Here is an 18537-nt window from a genome sequence, read left to right as displayed (position 1 = left end):
ATAAGTTTATTTACTGAATATATTTACGAATTATAATAATCCTTGCGTGCATATTATTTACTTTAGAACTACCCTTAGCAAAGCTATTTTGCTAGACAAGTGCCGGCTGTCTCAGCAAAATCCCCGGCGCTGATGTTATCTGTACGTTAAGAAGTTTTGACACACAGACGCTCACTAATTTCAAGGAGCACTCGTGTTGCTTTTCTACCTTTAAAGATCGCAACCAAAGAGTCTACCATGAAAATGTATTTGCAAAAAATGCTTGCTGTCAAGTCCTCATCTGGTATATTGTTTTCTTCATATGCATTCTCAGCGCTTTTGCTATCACACATGGTGGAATTAGACATGCACGAGTTCAGAGGGAATTAAAAGTAATCACTCACAAAGCTCTCTCATCTTCCAACAGTTTTCAGTCATATCACACGACATTGACTCGGAAGAATTATGTTCACATACCTACCCTTTGAACTGGCATTAAACAATTGTTGATATCGCTGAGACTGTGAGAGCTACAGTCAATGTTTGAAGACTATGAAAGACATCTAAAAGTTGAGAATGGAATAAATACACCTCTGTCTGCACTCACTGTATACAACCCAGAAGGGAGAGAGACTTCTTTCAAACAATGATCCTTTTCATCTTAAACTATGTCAAACACAGCTTCTGACACTTTGTGTTTCTCTTGTTAGGGCAATGGGAAACTTGCAACAGTCACTGGTGTGCTTTGAGAAGCGGCTGGTGGTGGCGCACGAGCTGGGAGAGTGTGGAGTCAAGGCTCAGGCCTACGGTGAACTGGGTGCGCTCCACAGCCAGTTGGGCAATTATGAGCAGGCCATCTCTTGTCTAGAGCGTCAACTGGTCATTGCTCGTGACACCCAAGATCGACTACTGGAGGGTGACGCCAGCTGCGGTCTTGGGGCCGTATACCAAGCGATGGGAGAATATGAGACAGCGCTGCGATGCCACCAGAGTGACCTGGAGATTGCGGAGGAAGCTGGAAGTACCACACGCCAAGCCCGTGCCTATGGAAACCTGGGGCTTACCTATGAGTCTCTGGGAAACTACGAGAGAGCAGTTGTGTTCCAAGAGCAGCATCTAAGTGTGGCAGCGCAGACTAATGACTTGGCTGCCAAGACACTAGCCTATGGCAGCCTGGGGAGAACACACCACGCACTGCAGAACTATTCACAAGCTGTCATGTACCTGCACGAAGGTGAGTGAGGCAGCGGGAACAGCAATGAGAATTGCCTTTGTTGCCCGAGCTGATAGGCTTAGAGTTTGTGAATTCATGAATATAAAATTCACAGCCTATTTGCTGCTAAGCCTTTGCTACATTTTTATTAGGATATGCACATTTGTGTGGCTCTATATGTGTGTTTGTGCTTTTGTGCTTATGAGTGCACGGGGGATTCAAGGTGCGGTTTATGCATCCGCCCTTGTCTCTCTTGTCGTATAGGTATTCCAGTGTTTGCGTCTGCGCAAACCTACGTGGATGCTTGCCAAAGCCTTTTTCCTGTTTACTGCCGTCTATCCTAGCCACCTCTGTATCTACTTTCCGCAGAGTTTTCTTTGCAGTGAGTTGCCAAAAGATCTTTGCACACAGTGGCACATTCCACATGTCAGATTATAATAAAAAGAAAACCCCCAGCTTGGCCTCTCAAAAATTGATTCAGTCAAGTGCAGATGTGATAGGTTGTCCCCCATTTATGTGTGCTAAATAGCCACTCCTCTAGCTTTGCACATGGCCATTAAGAGACCTCTTGCTCAGGAACACCCACTGTTTTATGGAGCAAACCCTGTTGAATCCAGGAAAATTGCAGCTCCAATGTGAAGTCATAGCTTACCCTGCAGGGAGTGAACGCAAAGGATCCACAGAATATATCTCCTCTAGCACCCAAATAGGCGTTATTTGTATTATTTGTGATTATTATTATGATTTATTATTGATCTTTGGAAGTTGGAACCTCATAGCCCATCGTCAGATCCTGCTTTTTTAACCTTAATGGCAACCAAGGTGACTGCTCATTCAACCTCCACTCTGTCCTCCTGTTGCCCCCCCATTGCCGTACTTGTATTGTTCCTCAATCTGGTTGTGGAAACAAACTCTGGCTTCACTACACTTGATAGCCAATTATTTCTGGTCAATCTACCCAGACCACAAAGTCTGGATTGTGTGTTAGCGCACACGTGTGTGTGTGTGTGCATGTTTGCTTACTTCTATTGCTAGTTTCAAGCTCTGCACCATAACATACTTTTGTTTGTTTCCAAATAAATATCCATTAGAAGGAAAAATATAGGCTACTATATCATATTATCTAAAGTCTAGGGCTGTCAAATTTAAGCATTAACTATGGAGATTAATTAAAATTTTAAAAGGCGCTAAAAACAATTTACTCAGTTAACTCAGTTGTATTTACTTCCTGTAGCAGCTGACCTCTGCTCACTGTGCAGTGAAACTTAGAGGAGAGTTACTGTCGCAAAGACAGACTTTAAGGTAGTTTTACTTTTATTTTATTTTTACTTTTATCAAAAAAATAGCTCAATGGCTCATTCCAAAATAATTTGTTCGCTTAGCAGAGCCAAATTCAAATACCATATAAGTTATACGTCTTTGGTGTATCGTTCAACTGTTTTTCCTGTATTTTACAGGAAAAGAATTGTCTTCAAAGATCAAAGAAAGCTTTTAAAACAGTCTGAGTAGGAATACACGCTTTTTAATTCCAAGATTTTACTCAAGTTAGATATCTGTTCCAAGCTTTGTAAAAAAATGGAATTGAAAAACACAATTAATCACGATCAATTATGTAAATTATCGTCTTTAATTAGTTTTAAAAAATGTCAGCGCTTGACAGCTCTGTGGTCTCTTGAACACAGAGATGTTGAACAATAGCATGAAATAAAAAATCAAAACAAAAAAAAAAAAATGAATATTTAGCTTTTGGCACGCTTCGCATTTTACACATTACCCATCCAGGAAAACTGTGTGTGCTTTTACACGATGACGCACACAGCATCTGATGCGTAACAATGTCAGCAACAGTTAAAGAAAGCTTTTACTCAAGCCTGCCTTCTTTATGGCTGTAATACTCCCTCAGAAAGCGTAATAATGGTGGGAGCATCAAATTTCTTTGTGATCAACCTGAGACTGTGAGCCAGACCTTCTCATTCAACATTAAGTGACCTCTAAACTGACAAATGATCTTCTATGCCAGTGGATAAAAAATACACAGACACAGTCTTCTCTGAAGAGGGGAAGCTGTTAGCTGAAACATGTCCAACTCCTTATCTGCTTTTATTTTCACTTCTATAATTCGTATAAGCCAGGTGTCCCAATAATTTTTCCCATGCATTATAAAGCCACAAAAAATCGCGCAAATTAATAGCATAGTGTCACTAAATCAATTCCATTATTAAAGCAACAAATGTCACACAGTTACTTGCTTGCTTCATTAATAGAACAACAAATAATCAAATAGTTTTGTGGCCCTGTAGCACTTTTATGTACAAGCAGCCCTTTCTCAAGTACATTTAAAACACAAGTGAATTAATTCACACCTCAATATGTTCCCCAACCACCGGTTCATTTGATACTGTGCCGCAAAAAAGGATATGAAAACAAAACTTTCTTTTTTTTTTTTGGCCTGCCACCCCCCTACTGCTCATCCCCTCATCGCCCCCTCACCCCCAAACAACGTCATCCATCCATTCATCCATCCTTTACTCGAACAGCTTATCCTCAGTAGGGTCGCAGGCATGCCAGAGCTTATACCAGCTGTCTTTGGGCGGTAGGTGGGGTACACCCGTAACTGGTCGCCAGTCTACGAAAAATCTGATTTATCATGATCTGGTCCTTGGTGGTAAAAAGGTTGGGAACCACTGTTCAATAGAATAATGCTGCCCTGACAGGTCCTTGATTGTACCTCATACAATAGTCGTGCCTACATGAGATTCCGTGGTCTTTTCCACATGCATTAGTATGCTATATTTGCATATAAAAGCTGCGTCTAAAGCCAGAGGTATGGGATCCTTGGGGGCTGCAGAGATTCTCTCATCCATCTGTGAAGTCGCCCTTAACGTGTTCTGTGGTAGCTCTATGGGGGTAGCCAGGCACAGCCATATCTTGGTGTCAGCCGTTGCAACGTGACTGTGCCTGCGGGGCGCACCGAAGGCTTGCTTGGTGACAGTGACAGACACTGAGTGATACAGAGAAGGAGAACAGAGGGAACACAAGCGTTTGGAAGAGAGAGAGAGACCGGGAGTAAGCGAAAAGAAAGATGTCAGGCGGGCAGAGAAGCGAATCAGAGATGGGCATGAGTCATAATTCACATGTATTATTTCCCTGCCAAATGGAGAATAAAGAAAACATAGAGTTGGTTGACATTCTGGCTTGATCATAAAATAACAATAACAGAGCTGCAGCTTAGAAAAGGAGAGGCTTTAAGCGTGTGTGTGCGTGTGTGTGTGTATTGGTGTGTGTCTAGACAGATGAAAGGCTCAGTGCTACAGTTGGGATGAATGAGGGGTGAGGCTGTCAGAGAATGAAGAGGATAATTTAGATCTGTTTCCTTTCTCTTGTTCCAGCGCCTAATGAGCCCTAAACAGTGCCGAGGCCCTGTGAGCACTGCCGCCCTAGTCGAGATGAAACAGGTAGAGGGGAGGCATAGAGATGAGAAAATGAGTGGTGGCAGTAGAGGGAAAGATGAGCACAGCCGATGCGTAGGGGAAAGAGGACGGGCGTGCCGACAAAGGGAGGTTGTGTTGAAAGATAAGGGGAGTGGGGGTAGAGGATTGTTGGTGGAATGAATCAGGCTTCAAAGAGTGCCGGCTAGCGTGGCCATAGAGGAGCCATGAAGTCTGCCGTTACGTGGTGTGTTGGTGAAGTTTGTGGAATAGTTTCAGGTCATGCTCTCTGTTCTTGGCTTATCTTCTCCGGCCACAGACCGTTTTCCAGTGTGCCGGGAAAAGTCAGTATGAGCGTGGCTTGGCCCATTTTCTACTTGCTCTGACCAAAAGCATGTCTAGACTCAGCATAACATAAGCAAGAGAATACACTTATAAGTGCATTTAAGTGACTTCCCCGAAGCACTATTATTGGATCCTGCTGACTGTTTGCAGTGCATTTCACACCTTATTTGTGATGTGTGGTCCAGAAGCCGGTCTTTTTATTTCCCTGCCCCTGTCATTGTTCTTTAGTTGGACAGCATTTTCTCCTCAGTAATTGGGCAGGACCAAAGTATCCGGCAGTCTGGGTAAGGATATATGCAAAGATGTGAGGTACATGTCACTCATTGAAGGATTGGAATATGAAAGGTGATCTCCCACTGCTAATTATTATGCGGAGTCACCTCTTACATTGCACACATGCTCACATGTACATGTGCAATGATTATGAATGTTAGGATTAAATTGTGACGATTTTTCTTAACTTCATAATATTAGCATAGATAGCGATGGAGTGCCAAACAATTTCATCTTTCCAATTTTTTTCGAAACCATTTTTTGAGGTACATACATTGTAAAGTGCTATACTTTGCTAAAGATCCATTATTTGGTATTGATGGTTTGAAAACATTTGTAGATTTGATCATGAAATTATGTGCTTTGTTGTGTGAGCATTAAGTGTGTGTTTGTGTTTGCTGAGTCTGTTGATCCTCGGCATTGATTGGCGAACAGCCTTTCTCTATTAATGTGTGCCTTTCAAAGTGCTTGTCCCAGTGTGAGTTGCAGCCTACAACAGAGGCCAAATATTTAAACCTGCTCACGGGCAGAACGTCAGCAACACGCCACGCTTACATCTGTTCCTTCGAACGAGTCCGCCTGTTCTGAATAATTTTTACTCTGCCTCCTCCGACGCTCGTCTTCTCACGCTTTCTCCCCTCTCTGGCAGGCTTGCGGCTTGCAGAGCAGTTGGCGCGGCGTGAGGAGGAGGCAAAGATCCGGCATCGTCTGGGGCTGTCTCTGTGGGCCAGCGGGAATCTGGAGGAGGCCCAACATCAGGTGAATTATCGAATGGTCTTTGTTCAACTTATCTTGAACTGAACTGCCATCAAGTGTTTTCGCATCGCTGTTTGGGACGTAAAATTTGTATTTTGCCTCTCAAACATTTTCATTGAACTTCAAATGGGTTTACATGCCAATCGTTTTGGAACGCTAACTTGTTACGCCATCACACATCGAGACAGTTCAGAATATTAAAAAAAAAATAAATAAATAAATTATCATCAACACCACCGATGCTTGTTTTGCCTCTACTCCCTCTTTGTGGGATTCAGGATGTAGGGAGCATGCCGCAGTGTACAGAATCCAAATGGAAGAGAGAGTGAATAGTTTAAGACAAATTTTCCAATCCACTTATCCTCACGATTGTTGCAGGCATTCTTGCGATTTAGGCAATGGGTGGGCTACACCCTCAACTGGTTGGAAGCCAATTGTAGGGCACACAAAAACAACCATCCACACTCATACCAATTTAAAGCACTCAATCAACCCTCCATGCATGTATTTGGAATGTGGGAGGAATCCAGAGTACCCGGAGAACACCCATGCAAGTACGGTGCAAACATGCAAACTCCACACAGAAAGACCAGGGCTGGAATTGAACCTACGACCTCTGTACTATGAGGCGGACGTGCTAACCAGTGGCCCACCGTGCCGCCTCAGGCCAAACAATGACTGCTTTATAGCTAGAACACGTCTACGGGCACTATGGTGTGGCGTGTGTTGAATTGGTAAACGCTGGCATCCCAGCAGACAGATGTCTGAAGACTACTTTTCTGTCTGTGTGTATTGTTACGGTCCCAGGCCTCCACATCACACACATACACGTTTCAGACACACGCTCCCCTGTTCAACTCACCGCCCACCTGCCAGGCATGTAATATCCCCTTAACATCTCTTGCTGCAGTCTGTCCATATGCCACAGTTTTATTTATTTTACGTGTGGCTATCGGGATGTTATTGAGCTGCTTTCTTCATCTTCTTAATCTGTCTAGTACAAGCCTTTTTCCCCTCATAATTCTTAAAAATATTCACATCTGTGTCGCAAGACGTGTTGTCCATCCTCCACTCTGAATGTTTTCAGGTCCATTTCAATTTCAGACCAAAGTGACGTATATTGACTCGAGGATGAGTGTTCTTGAGTCAAATTGAGTATATTTTATCCAGTTAAATAAAATGTCATATCCTAGTCAGTTGCAACAGATTTCTTCGCACATCTGAAACGCCATCTTGAGTTTTTACTTCAGCCTGATTGATTCAGTGCTTTGCCAAGGTACTGGTATACTAATCTGACAAGGAGGTGTAACATGATAGGACAAACTGTCATCTTTTCGTCTGATCAATAGTTTGATCTATTTCTGAGGCTCCATGCTGTTATAGTCCATTTCTTTTAAATTAATAAACGAATGAGAATGGTAGAAGCTTAGTCTGAAAGGCTCTTAACTCAAAAAAGAAGAGTCTTGTTCCCTGGTATACCAGCACTACTGTTGTGCCTTAAGCAAGGCATTCAACCCACATCTGCTTCTGGGCGTCCATCAGATATCTTCTCACAGAACCCAGTACTACAAAACAAATGGATGCTACGATACTCCCTTGCAAAGGGACTACTACAACTTTCGTTTCCCTTTGCAGGAGTAGTTGCAGTAATATCAGTTCTTTTTGCTGTAAACTGAAACTCTTTGGGTATGACATCACCTCATCCATCGATTTATACGTCATCATATGCATTCCTCACTGAATTGGAGAGCATTTGGGAGATGACAGACAAGTGTCCATGCATCTGCAAAATCATTTAAAATAACAGTGGTACTTTTATTTTCTCAACGACGTGCAATATGCACATGCGTGTCACATCACAGACGCATGATGATCACATTAGAAGTCGCATTTGTTTCTGTAACGTGAACGACAACAAAAAGATCAAATTTAACGAAAAAAATGTGTATTAGACATCTAGTCCTACTTTGTGGAAGTGGCCTTGGAGTCATGTCCATGCATTGTATTTTAGTAGTATTCGAGGTTTATACTAATATTTGGTGTTTAGCAAGAAAATCAATCTGACAATTGACTTAAACCATGGAAACCAGGAGTCTCTCCATCATCAGATTTCTATCATCCATATACAGATTAGACCAGATTTAATTTTTCAATTATCTAATTACTCTCATGTATCAGATTTTTATTGACAGGTCAATTGGTTAAAATTTGAAACAGCTCCATGTTAGCATAAAAAATTGTATGCAATCAATTTTTCCATCTACAGAACCAAGGATAACATTTCCAAGTATACGTTGTCCTATCTCTCCTATCGATTCAATCGTTGTTCTTAAATGTGTTAGCCTGAGTATATTCCATGACCCTCACCTAAAATTGATATTCATAAAGCATATGTGGAGAATGAAAGCACTTGACCTCACATTCTTCATCCGCTCTATATGTAAAATCATTGGTATGGACCTGTTGTTCACTCTGACACTCGGATTGACCTGTGTTAATTTTAATCAGTACAACAATACTCCTCTGACAGGCACTTGACATCCACATGTCAGAAGAGCAATAAAAATCAATAAATTGACGGTTACTTAAATTTCAGTGCCTTTCCTTAGATAAAACATTTTGTTTACCGTTGATGTAATTTGTCTGAGGGACGTTTCCCGAGGGGAGGAGGTCTTTTCCAGAAATGACTAGAGGAGCGTGTGCATCCAACTCGCATCACTGGTCCCGTATGACACTGACATTTACTTAACATGTCCGATAAAAGCCACGTTCGAGTTCGTGACATTTTGAATTTGCCTCGGTTGTCTGGACCGCAGCCCGACAGGTCACCATAGACATCACACATCTGGAATTGGCAGCCAAGACGCTTTGAGAAATGTGTTTCACTTTTAAAGGGGTGTCTGCAAAATCTTACAAATGGAACTCGCACTGCAGTAATCAGCCCACAGCCCTATCAGCGGAATCACCCAGGGACTCGCAGCTTCTTCTCCTAGCACGAACGCAGCAGAGCTAACAGATTCTCTACTGATCTCTACTCTCCACTCCCTCTGACAGACTTTGCAGCATGACCTTGGGATATTCCAGATGAGCTACAGTCTATGCATGTGTGCTAATAAGAATTCTCTCTCTCTTCCCGCTCTCTCTCTCTGTCTCTCTCTCACACACACATACTCTTTCAAATCGAAACACTGTTGATACAAATCATTTCACCTTGAGCTGCAACCCTTTATTTACTGCAGCTGTTTGTCTTGTGTGGCCGTGATCAAGCAGTGTGAGCAGGGGGCTTTAGCCTTTGTGATGGCCAGAACTCCAAGAGAGTGGCTCTGTAGCACTTTCGGTCATCCTACAGCATGGCCATTGGAGCTGGAATAGGAAATCGATAAAGGCTTCAATGAATCAGCACTCCTTGCCAGCTCTGTTAGACAAAGTGCAACACTCCCCACCACTACGCTTTTCCATCATCTCTCTGCTCTTCGAAATCCAACATTTGACACTAAAAATCATCCATAAACCACAGGGATGCCAAGCAGTGTGAGGATACTGCCCACATACAGTAAAATTAATAGATAATGGTTTGCCCTTTTCCACGTCCATTCAAATAAATCCCGAAGAGATGTTCACTTGAGTTGCATGGTAATTCATCAACAAATTCAAGCGGCTTCCTTGTTTATACTGCTGGCCACCAGGTTGAATCGGGTAGGTGTGATGCTACCACCTTGTGGCCTAAAGCATTTTTTTGATCAGTTCACACATTTTTTATTAACACACTGTTATGGTCGAAAGAAACTTACGGGTCCCAAATTTCATAATGACGTATGGTGGCTTTGCAGTCCTTAAAGTATCTGAATTAGGAACTAGCAACTAAATCAGGTAAAACAATCACTTGGATTTCTTACCCCTCTGCAGTCTTACCATCTTTATACATGACGGATCATAATTTTAATATGACCTTGCAAATGTGCATGAATTTTACCTTGAATAAGCTCTGAGCCCTGACACCTGATCAAAATTTGATATACACTCAATGACTCAAAACCAGATAATTTTATAGTTCAAGTAATAAAAAACAAAAAGACAATGACTTACATTTATTGCTATCTCATTGTCTGCAGCTGTACCGGGCATCTGCACTATTCGAGACCATCAGACATGAAGCACAGCACAGCACAGACTACAAACTTTCCCTTTTTGACCTGCAAACTTCTTGCTACCAGGCTCTCCAAAGGGTCCTTGTGAGCCTAGGTATGTTTCCTTCTAAAAAATTCCTGTCAGTTACATAAGACTGCTATGTTTTGGGTGTTTTGTTTTTCTGAGTACCAATGTCTGCACACTCCAGGCCACCATGATGAGGCTCTGGCGGTGGCAGAGCGTGGACGGACACGAGCTTTCGCTGACCTTTTGGTTGAAAGGCAGACAGGCCAACAGGACTCAGATCCCTACACTCCAGTTACAGTGGAGCACATTTTGGACACCGTCAACAGCCAGAGGGCCTTGGTACTTTATTTTTCCATGGCTGCTGGTTACCTGTACAGTTGGCTACTAGCCCCAGGAGCAGGTAAGAAGTGACTTGGCTTGGAGTATGTTTACTCAACATATATCTCGCCAGATTTTGTTGCTGGTTTATATACGCATTGATTCTGGCAATTCACCAAATAATCGTTTAGTTTTTTTTTTTTTAATAATATTTCATTCCAGGGAAAATGTGTACACCCTGTATTAAGTACATTTTATAGAGTACATTTTACTCTAAAAAGACTATATTAGATCCCAATAAACCAAGTACAATTCTCAGCGTCATTGTTATGCTGAATTTTACACGTAATATTTTACTCTAAAATTTCACTCTGTTTACTGGGACCAAATATAGTCTTTTGAAAGTAAAATGTTCACTTCTCAATTTACCGTGCAGATAGACCGAAGGAAACTCAAGTTTGAAATAAAGTGATTTCCGTGCCCTTTCAAACTTTCTCGTGTTATTTTGAGCAAAGGGTTCACGGAGGCCAGTTTTCACACCATGCTGTAGCCCCACCTGCCACTTCACTGTTGGGTTTTGCCTCCCCACCCCCACAGGGCTTCTGCCTGTGAACCATGCTAATTGTTAGCGACAGAGCCAAACAACACTGGCAGTTTCTTCCCACCTGTCAAAAGCTAAACACATCTCTGTTGAACATAGAATCTATTTTCATCTCTTGGTTGTTGTTTTTTTTCCCTCACCCTGCTTTTCTTAGTTTCCTTCAGTTTTTCAACTCTTTTTTTTTTTTTTTTTTTTTTTGGTGCAGTGCATTCTCATCCCCTGTCGACTACTGGGTCGCACCAACTCAGGCAGTGGCACTAAGATGCCTGATCTTTTATGAGTCGTGAAATTCCAGCGTCTTAAGCGGACCCTTTTTCTTTGAGTGTGATTAGCGCATGTCACACGATTGCCATACTGAGCTCTTTGCTACTGATCCTTGCTGTAAAAAAGGGGAAATAAAAGCCATGACCCGTGTCCCATTCAACCAAGCTTTACCATTTGATCAAATCCAGCTCAGAGGCAACCTGATGAACTTGGAACTCGAGAATTATTGATACGGATGAAGGCAATTCTTCAGGGACAATAGAGATTATCAAAGCACTGTATATTGTCCCAAGTTAATAGGGAACCACTTGCTCGTTAATCGCCTGTCTGTTCACTTCCTGGCATTCCTTGGTAACCAGCTGGTACACCAACATGTCGCTGTCTGAAGGGGCTGCACTCATGAAAAAGGGATACAAATGTTGTAATTACTTAGCTGTAAATCACATAACAGCTTCCTAGCCTGAATGGACATTGTAAATCCATGCGTACTAAGGTAACACAAAACATAAAACAAATGCCCAGCTCAATAAACTCACACGTTTCCATTGACATAATACGACGTTGTACTCCAGTTCCCATCATGTGCTGCTCCAACCAACTGTGTACATTACTCCTCAAAAGTCAGCGGAGCTGTCATAATGTTTACCAGATGGCAAAGGCAGCTTACGCTTATATTTTATTGAATGGAGTGCGTTTTATTAATTTATCTCCCGCAGATACACTACTGCACATGGTATCTTCTGCAGACTCAAACTTTCTTTTTATTATGAGAAAAATACTTGAGGGTTGAACGTTTAATTTATTTATGTTCTTGGTTTTAGCCCTTGGCAATGAACAGTCCAAAAATAAGGAGCACTGTGTTTTGACTAGCAGAAGTCCGGTGTTATTATTTTTTAACAATAAATTATGGACTGGTTTATTAATTAATTTTTCACAGTTGACAGTTCATGCAGAGTTTTGACTAGATTTCCTAAACCCCGCATTTGCCCCTAAGGTGTCCTTTTCGAGTTCTGGCTTAATCATAAATTATGATTCATGTCAAAATGTCAACATTTGTTTCCTGGTGAGGAGAAAACCATCAGTTTATGGAGGGTGAAAATGACATTTACATATATGGGTCCTCTCTTTCTCTCCATAGGCATCCTGAAGTTCCATGAGGTGTACTTGGGTGAAGGCATGTCAGAAGTAGGCTCAGAATTCCAGGAGGGAGGTGGCGGCGGTGGAGGGGTAGTCAGTGCCTCATCATTGGAGCAGCACATCGCCAGTGCACGAGAGGCCCTCGGAGTTGAATCATATTACAGCAGGTGAGCCTGTTCTGAGGTAGTTGACTTATTTTGTCATGCAAAAATGTAATGTGTAAAAACTATACAAATTCAACAAGAGGCTTTCCTCCACTGAGTTATATTAAGTGCGTGAGTTGTCGAAAGTGATTGTTAGTCCACGCCATTGCTCACACTCCTAGCTTTGGTACAAAACCTTCTTTCCAGTGAGATTGAATGATGGCTCTTTTATTGGCCATTCTCATCCCAAGACATGAAACAATCAAGCTGAGACATTTAAAAAGAAGATGCAGCGACAAAAAAAAAAATCAAAGACCTAACTTTAATCAGGGTATTTAGCCAGGAGCATGGTAAATGTGGCAAGGTTACAGTAAACCTAGAATACAGTTTGACCGCTACAATCCATGGGTCTCTATTGCTTTTGACATGATTCACATTTATTGCAATTGCTGTTTGAACTGCACTGACCAGGTGGCCTGCATGACACCTGCCTCTCCACTCTACAACAGGCTGGGGGCCTCCTCCCCCATTACCAGCTCATTTACCCCTCCAACGGGAAGCTTGCACACTCAACATGCGCTTGAATGGGCACAATATGGCAACACTGTCGAGCCCATTCATCCTCCATTGTAGAGGAAAAGATAAGCAGCACCCTTATTACTGTGAAACCACATCGTGAGTCGAATGAAGACTTGAGAGAGGATGTGTGCAAAAATAGAAGTGTATTGAGAGGAAAGGATGTTGCTGATTAGACATTTCTTATTAATATATTGGAATATGTAAACTCACAAGTGAAAACATCTGAATAATTTAATAAGATCCAATTCAAGATTTGAATCAAAACCAATCCCATAGAATTATTAAATTGACCTGTTTTGACTTACACCGTCACTGAGGTACTCATTTATTAATTATTGTGGTTGATGTTTGCAGAGGTGTAAATCTAGTGTAAAAACTAGTTTTGATATTTTACCATATTTTCCTATGTATATTACTTGGGCCTATTTTACGCTGCACGGACAAAATAAATGGAGATACTATACTGTTAAAGGATACTCTCTTTAACAGTGTCAAACACATCCCAACATTTTTCTAAAGATAAAATCGATAATACTAACTTTGACCTCTAAATGTTTGTAGCTCACAGTTCAGGTGGATAAATCTCCTGTTGCATGTTCATTTTTACTCTCTAATTACTCAAATAGGAGTAAGATATTATAGCGTTGCATGAAGCGATTTCTTTTTTTCCGATGGATATAAAGAAGGGAGAGATAACGGGCGGGGGTGGTTGACTCAATGGCTGGATCAACATCATCAGCATTGTAATGAAAGGATTACACTGCGGCAGGGTTTTTGGACCAAGCCAAGTAAATTTAGGCCATCTCTATGTGGGTTGAACTGTCGATATTTTAGGCATATACGAATATTTTTTTCATTTAGCCTCAGGGAAACAATGCATGTTATTATATCGTCTTTTTGGCAGTAGTATAGTTCTTGTGCCCATATTGCAGTGACGGGGACTGTTTCATGTCTCTCTTTCTCTATTTTTTATTTATTTTATTTATTTATTTATTTTTTTAGAGGGTGTTCAAACAGCGAGACGGAGAGTGAAGCGGGAGATTTGTTGGACCAACAATTTGAGGAGTTAAACAACAAGCTTAACTCTGTCACTGATCCTACCGGCTTCTTGCGCATGGTGTCCAGAAACAATCTTTTCAACAGGTAGGAACATTTTTCCAAGTATCTGGACATGTGCGCTCATGGAGAGTAGATAGAAAGTCCGTAGAGGTCTACTGACTAAAGAAAAGAGGAAAGCTGCTTTGGTTCAGGATTCACTGGTTCATCTGTGAAAGGAGTGATTTCCTGTTTGTTCAGTCTATGCAGAGGCAGCATGTGAATCCCTTTATTAAATTGACGGAGTAGAGCCAAGCCTCTAAAGCCTCTATCATCTGTCTGTTCTGATGTGTTGGGTCCATGTGTGCATATACTGTACAGACCAGACTTTGACACCAAGGTGTCTAGGTATTTATCTGCCCTCGCTGCATTTTGGTACACATTAAAGACCGTATGGAGTTCACTGTTCAAAGCATTGTTTTAGTGATACTAAGCAAGGTACTCATTCACATTGGTGCTGAAGAGTAGTTCACACCAGTAGATTATAGACATAAGTGAATGTGTGTGTGACTGGGTCATATTTCCTTGTCCTCGTCCTCTATTGAGCTTCTCTTTGATGAGAGGATAATTCCATCTTTAATTGAGTCTTGGTGCTCATTAAGCCCCTTTAATGGGCTCCCAGTAATAATCCACTCATTCTTGGGGGGGGGGTTAAAAAAAAAGCCAGGGAATATAATAAAGCTCCTTGTGCTGTGGAGCCTAACATTAATCTCAGCAAAGGAAGACAAAGAAACCTTCTTTGGGTCTTTATGATGACCTGCATGTGCACTGCTTTTAGTCACAGAAAGGTTTAAATTGGTATTTTAATAAGAGCCAATCAAATTTAAAGATCTCAGTACTTACAGGTATTAATGCACAGGAATGGCAAAGTGCTCTTTTGCCTTACTCTATATGCGTTTTTTTTTTTTTACCCTGATGAGCCCCTCTCTTATAAAAACTAGAAATGGCCATCTGTCATCCCGAAGCGCTCTTGACATTTTGCCCGATCGAACAGGAATGTTAAATTTCCAATTGAATCCAGAATTGTGCTAGCCCACTGGACTTTGAGATCAGAAATTAATCATGCAAAACAATCACCCCTGAAACAAAAAATTCCTTTCAGGAATGCTCGTAAATAATAATTCTGCGCTTCACTTGTTTTTGTTTACCATTTTGTATAACAATACAATTTAGGACTCACTGGTAATGTTAATGGTTAGAAAATCATTAGAATGATTAGCTATTCCAGAAATATCAAATATGATTTGGGTAATTACCAATGCTGTTAGAAAGATGATATATCAAATTTACATTGGGTTGTAGATTACTTTCATTATTTGTTTTAAGTTCCAGTTTCACTTTTTAGGTTGTTTTTTCCCCCCCAAATTACGCTCCCTCACAAGTAAACCATCGTAAACATGCTCTGGAGTCTTTTCTCTTCATTGTTTCTCTCTCCACTTGACACACATCTTGTCTCCGATTATCTCTTTCCTCCTCTCTCATTCTTCCATCCTGTCAGGCTAACAAATGATTGTTTGCTTTCCATCGAGGCTCTTGCCAAGGGCTGAAGGAGAGAGAGAGAGAGAGAGAGTGTGAGTGAGTGAGTGAGTGAGTGAGTGAGTGAGTGAGTGAGTGAGTGAGTGAGTGAGTGAATGAGTGATGCTTTAGGGAAGCAAGTGGCCTCAGGCTCCCAGAACGGTTAAACAGAGGCTTTTTGGCTGAACCTCGGACAAAAGAGCAGATGGAGGCTTGTGACAAGTGTGGCAATAAAACTTGGCCCTGTGCTCCTGATGCACCAAAGGTTTTTTACCCGATGGCCATCATTAGCAAGTTCCCAGTGTGTTGGGTCTTCTTGATGACACAGGGAGCCAAAGTAGAACACATCTTCTGTCAAATTCATCTAACTCTTTACAGAATCCATTAGTTGAGCAATGTTGCTCTGCTTTTGGACAATATTTTAAATGGACAACTGTGAGGACAGTCTACTCTTCCTCAAAAAAAAAAATCACCCCAATTGGAATGTAACATAGCAGCTCAGTTGCAAACTACCAAAGCTCAATCCTGCCACCTTGTGGAGTCAACTAGAATTTGGGATCAGATTGTTGTGTAACTCATCAAGAACACTAAAATCCCCCCAAACTGCAGTGGCAGCACTTTTGTATCTTGCTAGAGCATATCTCTACACATCTAAGAAATGGACATATATATATATATATATATGTATATATATATATATATGTATATATATATATATATATATATATATATATATATATATATATATATATATATATATATATATATATATATATATGTATGTATGTATGTATGTATGTACACTGTATATGAAATAATCTTTGCCCAGACTTAGACTTGCTTTGTCATTCCATAACATGGTCAGTTCACATTGACATTTGTTATTTTTCATGATTGTGTCATACAGCGTACAATAGTACACTCAGCCCGCATGGGCATATAAGACACATAACAATCATGATAATGACCTGGCACCAGGACCGAAAACAGCAACAGTAACAACAAAAGTTGATTTCAACAAGTCTATCTTGTCATCTTTTCCAAACTTTAGATTCCAAATTGGCAATTGTAAAAAATTAAAATTCGAAAGCCATTTAATGTTTTCTTCATCTGAACAATAGAGCATATTTATTAAGATGATTAAGTTCCCTAATATAATTCGAGACGCGGGAGGAATGTCTAATTTACAGTCTGATATGTCGTGCTTTTGTAGGAGCTGCCAGAGCATGAGCAGCCTGTTCAGTAACACCATGTCACCTGCCAAAGACGGCTGTTCTTCCCTGCCTCATCGCTCCAGCAACCTCGGGAAGCCTCCTCTCAGGGCACTTTATGATTTGCTCATTGCACCTATGGAGGGGGTGAGTGTTACCTTTCTGAGTTTAGGAGTTTTGAAGGATGCATAAGCCAACACACATCTTTTTTTTTTCTAACTGTCCATCTGTACGCTTATCATTTTATCCAACAGGGTTTGATGCACTTGAGTGGTCCGGTGGGCCGACACAGACAACTCGTCATGGTGCTGGAGGGAGAACTTTATCTTATCCCCTTTGCTCTACTGAAAGGAAGCTCATCCAATGAGTATCTATATGAGCGTTTTAGCCTCATTGCTGTTCCCTCAATCCAGGGCCTCGGATCCAGTGGAAAGGTTGAACTTTTTATTCAGATGGTCACAATTGACATCAATTGTTTCGTATTTACTGGCATACTGTGTTAGACCGTCAACCTTTTTGTATTGTCTTGACTTTAGGTTCACGCCCGGCGTTCTGGACCAGCTCCCTGTGGTGGGGTGTCAATGGCAGCCGTGGTAGGAAACCCGAGGCTGCCCTCACCAGTGATGGACCGCTGGCTGTGGGGACCAATGCCCTCAGCAGAAGAGGAGGCTCTTATGGTAGCTGAGCTGTTAGGATGCCAACCACTGTCTGGCACTGCAGCGACAAAAGAGAGGGTCATGAGTGCCCTCACACAAGCAGAGTGTGCCCACTTTGCTACTCACATTTCATGGAAATTGGCTGCTCTGGTACTGACTCCAAACCCAGAAAGCGCACCCGGTGCAGCAAGCGCTAACGTGGGAGGGGGAACAATCGGTAGAGGGACCGGCTCAAGGAGACGAAGCAGCGGTCGAGGCAGGAAGGGATCAGTTGGAAGTGGCTACACCAATCCCGACTCTCACCACATGCAAGATGACAGCAGTGATGTGGACAGTATTTGCGACAGTCCGCCCTTACAGGATTTTCTCTTGACAGCTGCGGATATATTGGACCTTCGACTACCCGTAAAGCTGGTGGTTCTTGGGTAGGTGGAGTACTTGGTGATCTCTAAATTGTTTTAAAATCAAGATATTGTGAATGAATGATATACTTTACATCACATTTAAAGGATATTGTATTCCATTCCAAGAGTTAAAATAAAATGGTTTGAATTCTTCCAATGTTTCTTAATCTAACTTTTTTTTTTTTTTTGTCATAAGCTCCTACCTTGAGTCCAGCAGCAAAGTGACAGCCGACGGTGTTGTTGGTTTGACACGGTCCTTCCTGGCTGCAGGAGCGCAGTGTGTTCTTGTGTCCCTGTGGCCTGTCCCTATGGCAGCCTCCAAGGTTTTTGTCCATGCCTTCTACACTGCCCTTCTGAACGGAACCAAGGCAAGTGCTGCCCTTGCTGATTCCATGAAAACTGTACAGAGCAGCAAGCAGTACTCACACCCCTCCAACTGGGCAGGTTGGTGTTACAAAAATAATG

The 18537-nt window shown here is 41.7% G+C and overlaps 1 protein-coding gene across 3 annotated transcripts in view; it reads left to right on the top strand.

Moving 5' to 3' along the window:
- The window catches only part of LOC148344484 (tetratricopeptide repeat protein 28-like), a 183603-nt gene that overhangs the window by 159590 nt on the left and 5476 nt on the right, over positions 1–18537 (top strand). For all 3 annotated transcript variants that reach the window (XM_088298645.1, XM_088298637.1, XM_088298654.1), the window contains 10 exons: positions 690–1213; positions 5888–5997; positions 10107–10236; positions 10331–10549; positions 12471–12636; positions 14194–14334; positions 17015–17159; positions 17267–17446; positions 17549–18093; positions 18269–18516. In XM_088298645.1, the coding sequence (XP_088154771.1) occupies positions 690–1213; positions 5888–5997; positions 10107–10236; positions 10331–10549; positions 12471–12636; positions 14194–14334; positions 17015–17159; positions 17267–17446; positions 17549–18093; positions 18269–18516 (2408 nt within the window). The remainder of the gene's footprint in view (positions 1–689; positions 1214–5887; positions 5998–10106; positions 10237–10330; positions 10550–12470; positions 12637–14193; positions 14335–17014; positions 17160–17266; positions 17447–17548; positions 18094–18268; positions 18517–18537) is intronic.

This window comes from Idiotropiscis lumnitzeri, chromosome 1, assembly GCF_059441095.1.
Source record: "Idiotropiscis lumnitzeri isolate Australia: NSW breed Sydney's pygmy pipehorse chromosome 1, RoL_Ilum_1.0, whole genome shotgun sequence".
NCBI classification, from domain to species: Eukaryota; Metazoa; Chordata; class Actinopteri; order Syngnathiformes; family Syngnathidae; genus Idiotropiscis; species Idiotropiscis lumnitzeri.
Note: the sequence above shows the minus strand (reverse complement) of the source record. Positions and strands in the feature narration are given on the sequence as shown.